The sequence below is a fragment of the Meleagris gallopavo genome, chromosome 7, assembly GCF_000146605.3.
Source record: "Meleagris gallopavo isolate NT-WF06-2002-E0010 breed Aviagen turkey brand Nicholas breeding stock chromosome 7, Turkey_5.1, whole genome shotgun sequence".
NCBI classification, from domain to species: domain Eukaryota; kingdom Metazoa; phylum Chordata; class Aves; order Galliformes; family Phasianidae; genus Meleagris; species Meleagris gallopavo.
In genome coordinates this window covers 9,525,200-9,532,925 of record NC_015017.2, presented here as the reverse complement: position 1 = coordinate 9,532,925, position 7,726 = coordinate 9,525,200, and the positions used below count along the sequence as shown (strand labels likewise).

General features: G+C 35.0%; 1 protein-coding gene across 3 annotated transcripts in view; it reads left to right on the top strand.

Moving 5' to 3' along the window:
* Positions 1-7,726, top strand: part of PGAP1 (post-GPI attachment to proteins inositol deacylase 1) — a 28,844-nt gene that overhangs the window by 15,793 nt on the left and 5,325 nt on the right. For all 3 annotated transcript variants that reach the window (XR_004160293.1, XM_019616964.2, XM_010713580.3), the window contains 8 exons: positions 466-532; positions 1,466-1,574; positions 1,950-1,988; positions 3,022-3,115; positions 3,798-3,888; positions 4,082-4,279; positions 5,668-5,800; positions 6,666-6,716. Coding sequence is in view for 2 of the 3 variants with exons in the window: in XM_019616964.2 (XP_019472509.1) it covers positions 466-532; positions 1,466-1,574; positions 1,950-1,988; positions 3,022-3,115; positions 3,798-3,888; positions 4,082-4,279; positions 5,668-5,800; positions 6,666-6,716 (782 nt within the window). In the remaining variant the exon portion in view is untranslated. The remainder of the gene's footprint in view (positions 1-465; positions 533-1,465; positions 1,575-1,949; positions 1,989-3,021; positions 3,116-3,797; positions 3,889-4,081; positions 4,280-5,667; positions 5,801-6,665; positions 6,717-7,726) is intronic.

The window sequence follows — 7,726 nt, the reverse complement described above, 5'->3', positions numbered from 1 at the left end:
ACAAAGTTTTATTAGCTTGAGGAAATAGCTTTCAAGTGAAAATCAGAGGTTTTCCTTGTAACTTCTGCTTTTTAAATGTCGGTTCTTGTCTTGTTATGTAACAACATGTGTTTAAAAATGTCATTTTTGTTCAATGCTAAGTTCACTGAATTGCGGTTTTAATTGAAATGTAAATACAAGCAAAATGCTTCTGTATGATGATTTGTAGGCCACTTTTTGTTTTACTTGCATTTTAAAAGTCTTGAAGTGAAATTATACCGAGTCAGCTATGATATACAGATATAATAAGTGGTAAGCAGTGTGTGTATATATTCATGCTTTGGTGTTGTTTTGAGGAAATGGTACCTAGTAAATGTTGTGTCTGTATTCAGTGGGACTATTAAATTTTCTTCACTTAATTTTTGCAGATACTTGTCACATCTTGTTCTGAATGAATTTTGTGTTTGTAATTATCTTTCTTTTCAGAAAGAAAACCTAGTGTTTACAGACTTCACATACCCTGGTCACATGAAGACTCGGTAACTGTGGTTAAGTAAGGACCTTAACAATTGTAATTTCTTCTTATGTTTTGGAAGAGATTGAGCATTCCATTGTGGGTGTATTTCAGACATGAGACAAATTCTCCAGTCTCAAGTGCTTTGCTTTTGTGTGTTTCTCTCATTTATCTGTCTGTCTTTCTTGACAAAGTTCTTCAGATTTTTCTTCACAATGTTTACTAATAGATAAATCAGTTGCTTGCTTGGTAGTTATTACTTATTTTCTGGAAGTGGGTGTTCAATTTCCTGGTAATTTTAAGATTTGAACCCTTAATGAATGGGAACCAGAGCTTGCTCTGGATACTGGTTTCTTCCTGTAAACCAGATTTTTGATCACAGAGCAGCCCTAAGCTTTTTCAATAGTATAGCTCTGACATAAACAAGTGATACACATTGAAATGTGTGTCACTCATGAATTGTAGTTGAACAACCTGATTGAACTTCAGGTATTTTTCCTGAATTTTCTACTCCAACAGCTTAATGCTTACAGGAGTCTGAATTATTTCTTGAAAATCCATCCTACCCGCTCTCTTCATTTAACATATTTACATATTCTGCAAGGTGTTAGCTAAATATGTCAGTTTTCATTAATACTATGCCTCTTGATAGACTGGAAGACAGAGACTTGAGAATATTAAATAGTTCTTGTATGGCTGGATGGGACTTTGAGTTACCTGGTCTAATGGAAGGTGTCCCCACCCATGACAGAGGGGTTGAAACTACACAGACTGTAAGATACCTTCCAACCCAAACCGTTCTGTGGTTTCTTGTGATAGAATAAGCAGGTTCAGTATGCCATTCAGTTCACAGGTTGTGATGACACTTGATGAACTAGTTGCATTTTATGTGCACTTGCTGAAGACAAAAGCGTGTTATGCTTTTTTTTTTTTATTATGAGGAAAAGATTACCAGTTGTTTCTCTCTTTCAGCGTTCCATCATTTACTGAGATTTCTGCAAAACTGCACATGGCTCAGCCTGAAAATGAGAGCAGATTTCCAGTGTTAAATATTTACTCTTCGTCAGACTGTCAGTATGAAGTAAGTAAGAAACATTTCATTGCTAACTTGTGTCAATGTATAATTTTTGTATAATTCAGTCTTTCAAATCACATGGCTGGTTTCTAGCAAAACAAATACTAAGCAAATCTAAAGTTTTGCTCTTTGGCCAATTTGTAAATGTAGTACTTGTTACAACTGTTTTGCCAAGTTAGAGGGCTATTGAAAGTTGGTCTTATGCTTCTTTATCCAAAATATTAAAGTATTTGTTTTAAAAAAAATTTGGTAGTAAGTTGTACATTTCAATAACAGGATTGCTGTGTTCTCATAGTTAAGCTGGTTTCTTAAAAGTGTTTTGTATTTGTTAGCCATTGTGCAAAATAACACTCAAATTATCTGTTACCTTTTTTTATGCAGGTAATTCTGAAAACGTCGTTTTTACAAATTCTTGGACAAGTAAGAGGGACTTTCAATACAAGTTCTTCCTTCCTTTCCTACTGTGATACATGAAATCCCTTTTTGATGCCAAAAGGAGCACTATTTGAGGACCAGTTAAAACTTTGTCACTTGACGAGTCATCCCATCCCATGCCCCCGTTTTCATAATAGAAAATCTCTCTAGCTCTAGAGAGTGGAGTGTAGATGTTGAACATTTGTCTTTGTAGTTAGCCCAGTATCTATAGAAGGATGGCACTGGAAGTCATTTTGACTGTCTTGCCTAATGAGTCAGTACTGATAAAACTTGAACATTTGACATGAAACAAAAGTAGGGTTAAAAAAGCATAAGTAGCTCAGTTAGTCTCTTTATAACTATTTTTCTTCCTTTATGCATGAGGAATACTTTTCTACATTGGTGTCAGTAAGAATAGACCACCCATCTGTGGTTTTCTAATTCTGAAAAGTAATTAAATTCCCAAGCTCCTAAGTATTGCTCTGGAATATTATTAGTAAGTTTCTGTATTTGAATATATGCAATTATAGGGTTTTTCATTTTGTTATCATTTTAGAAGAATTTCTGTACTATCTTTATGTAAAGGGATATTATTTCATTACTTTGTACAGTGGATGCCAGGAAAACATAAATGAAATTTGAGTCTGAAAGGATTCGTAACTATGCAGATTTTGCTTGGAAAGTGCCTTTTGCATTTAGGGTTTGCTTATGTATTTTACTGAATTACCAGTAATGTGGTATTCTATTCTTTCTGTATTTGTCGTGAATGGGAAAAAAAAAGGACTTCTGTTTATATTTTGATCCCTCATTTTTATAAGGGATCAAAATATTATATAACATATATAACACTTTTGAGTAGCCATTTATGAGAGTATTTTCCATATGTATACCATTAATTGTTAAGAGGGTTATCAAATACTTGTACATGTTACCAAGAAACCAGTAGTATCTTGTAGGATAGATCTTCCAGTTAAATTGACTTGATGTTGATTTTTGTGTGTATATGTATACAAAAGATTTTCTTATCCTTGTCTTTCAGATAATAAGATTCCATGCTGGCGCTCTTCCTGTCTATGTTGTTTCTAATATTCTCCTTACCTATGGAGGACAGTTGAGTACACTGCTGTCAACAGGTAGCTTTCTGGAAAAATACTTTTTCTAGTGTTTTTGAATTAATTACTTCTCCAATTTACTGTTGACGATTTAGCAGTTGCGATTTTTTTTTTTTAAGCCGGGCATCACTGAACTTGAGTAAATACTTTGGATATACATTCTTTAGCTTCAGTTTTTGTTGATAGTTCTCCATGGTTGTGTTCTAGCAGTTTGTTTTTTCTTTCCTTGTGATCAGTGTGTTGCACCATATTTTAGTATTAATAGAAAACTACTTTAAAATACTGTAAAAATTTAAAATATAATGTTAAGATACATAAGACATCTTAATCTTGCATGAAGATTTGAAGCCTGATTATTAGACATGTCTTAAGACAGAATGCATTGTCATTTAAATTCAGGTTGGTATTTGTAACAAACTGAATTTCTCTGGAAGCTCTTGTGCCATACAACCTGACCGTGAGTGATGCAGTGAATAAAGGCCCTCTGATCATAGAATTACAGAATCTATTAGGTTGAAAAAGACTTATGATATCAAGTCCAACCATGATGCAATAGGCTGATTTGCAGTGTTGTCATAAGACATGGTTATCTTGAAAGTGAACTTTCAATTTTTTTTCCTGAATTTGCTTTTTGTTGTGATTAGTCTTTGTTCAAGTTCATGACAAAATAATAATTATAGGTGCTTTCTGTTCTTGATTCTAGGCCAGTGTTCAGAATTTTCACTTGAACTAGTTAGAACAGCTAAGCCCTACAAAGTAGAACCTATTATAAGCATTGTTGTGTTTCTGCAGGGGTAAGTTTGCATTATTATTATTATTTTTTTTAAGCAGTGTCTAAATAAAGAAATTTCAGAATAACTATGGTGGGATATTATGGTCTGACTGATTTTGTTTGAAAGCCTGTAAGTAGGAAGACTAGTTGATTGAATGTCTTACTGTTGTAGCAAGTGGAAGTGATAAGTAATACTACTTTCATATTTTTGGCAGGTTTAACTGGTTTAGAGAGATATGGGATTCACTCTTGCTACCAGAGGTGGATGCTGCTGTACTGAGTAGTCAGGATGCATGGTTCCCCCTTGTGTCCCTGATTCTATTTCTTTTTGGGACAGGCATTGCCTACTGGAGTGCAGTATTTTTCTCTACATCTCTGAGAATCTTCTCTTCATTATGTTTAACTCTGACTAGGTAAAACTTTAATTATGCTTTTTTATATGTCTACAACACAGTCATTTTTGTTTGCTTCAATGTGAATGGTTGGACAGATGAAATTCTGCCTGATTTTAGACATCTGAATGTGCTAGTGCTAAGTACTAATGAAGAATGAGAAGTGCCTCATATTCCTCATTACACATCACCAAAAGAGAATTTAAATGGCTTTTTAATATCATGCACGGTTCTAGTATTTTATACAGGTTCTGATCCAGTCCTGAATTTCTTGGGGGGTAAAAAAAATAAAATAAAATAAAAAATTAAAAAAAGGATGATTTATAAATCTCTCTTAAGTTGAATAGTATTCATTTGGCTTTGGCTCAGTATTTAAAGAAGTTCTGATATGGCCAGCAGCAAATAATTTGTCATTAGCTGTCTGTGGAGTTTTTTTCCTGTCAAGTACTCTTCTCAGGCTGCCCAGAGGTACAGTTGGTGCCCCATTTCTGGAAACTTTAAAGGCCAGGCTGTATCAGGCCCTGGGCAACCTCTGATTTAGCTGTAATGTCCCTGTTCATCGCAGGGGAGTTGGACTAGATGATCTTTAAAGGTCCCTTCCAACTCTAAGGATTCTATGATTCTATGATTCTCTTTGTGGTTATTTTCAGTATTTGTTGCAAAAGCTTTCAAGATGTTATTTTCCAAATAACACTTCTTTCCCATTTTCACTGTCTATTTTAATACTGGAATGTTCAGTGAAATTCCAAGAAATTATAGATATTGCACTATGTTCCCAATTGCATTCCCCCATTTTTCTATCTCATCATCTCATCTTTGCCATTCTTGTTTCATACTTGTCTCTGAGACAAGTATCTTCTGGAAAGCTGAGACTCCAAAAAAGCTTTCCTTTGTCGCTCATGTTGTGAGCAAGCAGAAATTCCTGTCTGAGAAGAATGTCACAGAATTAATATTGCAAGCTTATTGTTGCATGCTGCTGTGCTACCTTTGAAGACTGCAGTTTATTAAATATTTGCGGTTGGAGTCACTTGAATGTGCAGCTGTGCAGCAGTAATAATACAGTGCTGGTTCTCTTTGTCTCAACAGAAGAACTAAGTGAACTAAGGATAAGCTAATGCTTTACGTTCACCGAAGTATGCTGTGTTCCCCAAGTGAAGTAAAAGTAATGCCTTAGTTACAAGCTAGTAACTAATAATGTGTTGGTTACAGGAAGGTGTCTGATGAAGTCGTTCTATTAAGTAGCTTACGTAGCAGCTGGTGTATATATTTGTCTAACCTTATTTTTCCAGTGTTTAATCAGTTTGGGAGCAATACATTCTCCTGAGTCATTTCTGAAACAGAGTGATTGCTAGGTATCTTGTAATGACATCAAAACTACAAAATGTGAGAGTGGTTCTGTCTTTTTTCAGACCTACTGTACTTTCGAAAGCTAAACTGATTACACCCAGAAGACTCTGCATGATGGGGTCCCTTGCCTTGGTTAGCTGGACCACTTGTGGTGCATTTGCTCTATTCATTATTTATCTTCAATACTTGTTCAAGGTACTGACCATTTTGAATTTGTATATGAAGTCAGAATTTTGTGTGTTTTCAATTAAAAGTGTTAAAAGCAAAAAATGAAGGCTACCATATTGTATACTTGAACGAAATGTTACAATTTAGGTACTTGAAAAAAATTTTTTTTTAATTTTTCAACTTTGTCTTGTACTTCTTAGAATGATTTTGTTGCTTTGGTAATACTTCTTTCAAAGAAATTTACAGTCCTGTACGCATGCTACAATAATTTATTTAGTTACAATTTTTATCTTATGGATGTGTCATGTTATAAAATTGAAGGCTTCCTTGAACAAAAGCTTCAGTGAAAGAAGGTACTGGAGGAATGTTCTGTAGAATACTTTCTTGAATACTCTTCACGGGTCCTTTTGAAGTAAAGGGAGAAAGATGGATATATGGCCATATTGAATAAGAATTTTTGCTGTATGTCTAATCTGATCCCTTGACTGGTGCTATGAGGATCCATATTTAGTCCCTGCCATTCAGTTTCCATGGTCTTCCGTGCATCAGAGTGTCTAACTTAGGTATCTGATTCACCCTATGGCTGTAGAGTTGCTAAAACAGCTGCTATCGTTAGTTTCTAGGGAAGCCTTGGGAGCACAAGATTGGGAGTTAAGGGTACAAAAGAAAGCAGCCTGCAGGTGGTCTGAGGTAGGTAGGTAGGTGGCAGCAGAAAGCATAGCATGAGCAAGAGGATTTCTCTGTGGTCTTTGAACCTGAGAGATCTCCATTGAAGCCCTAGCTATTAAAAACAAACAAACAAAAAAGTCAATAATTAGCCCCTTTATTTTTTCTTGTACACTACAGATTTCATGTGAAGCAACTTTACTGAAAAAGTGAATCTATCTTACAGGTTATAAAACTGAGTATAAATGTAAGAGCAGAGCAAAACGTGCTGAATAGGGTGAGTGTGTTTACTATTTCTGTTCAAAATTCTATGACCAAAAACTGTTTGGCAAGCCCATGCATTATGAATTGTTATCATCTTGCCCTGGCACTCGTAGGCTGTGCTGTGATAACTGAATGGCTGCAGCATTTGCTTATGTGTGCATGATGAAAATACAGGACACAAGTGTCACCTTCTGTCATATATGATTATCGCAGTCACGGTTCAAGATCACTGCAGTGTGAACTTGTCTGAAGATTCCAGTAAATTGCAAACTATTTAGAAAGGAGAGAAGAAGCAAAATATTGCTGGTTTTCATGCATTTTGATTTCTGATCGTTTTTCAGTTACTTCAGTATATGGTATCCAAAGCGTGCGTGGATACTTGTGTATAATATCTACCTGTTCTGTTTTGCAGTTAAAAAAGCAGTCTGCAAGGAAAAGTTTTGACAAATTTCTTTGAAATTTTTGGGTCTTCATTATGTTTAGTTTAAATTCTCTCCTGCTCTTCTTCCATATCCAAATAATCTTTCTTATCTTTCATTTGTAGTTTTTTCAGTCATTGGAATGTAGCATCTGCCAGCTTACTAATTCGTCTTTATTATTTATTCTTAGAGCTACTGTTTTACTCCCAGTTACGTTACCTCCTGTGTATTTCTTTCATGAATGATCACCTGTGATTTTCACCCACATGCTTTATTATTTCTTTTATTCTGTTCTTCCTCCTTCCAGGAACTCCATTTCTTATCACTGCAGTGGTGTCAGGAGATCTCTATTCTCCTAAAAGTCTCTCTATTCTTTTCTTCCAAAGACACAAACTGTTAGTGCAAGAGAAATTGCTAGATGCTTTAAAGTGGAACTATTGAACTTTGCTTTTGATGGCTTTTTGAGGGATAAATTGCAGATTTTTTTCCTTGAATCAGAGTTCATATGCTACTGTAGGGATAGCTTTTCCCTCTTTGTCCCTTTGTATGGGTTCTATCAAGCCAGTGCATGCTCTTGGTTTTTTTTTTGTTTTTTTTTTTGTTT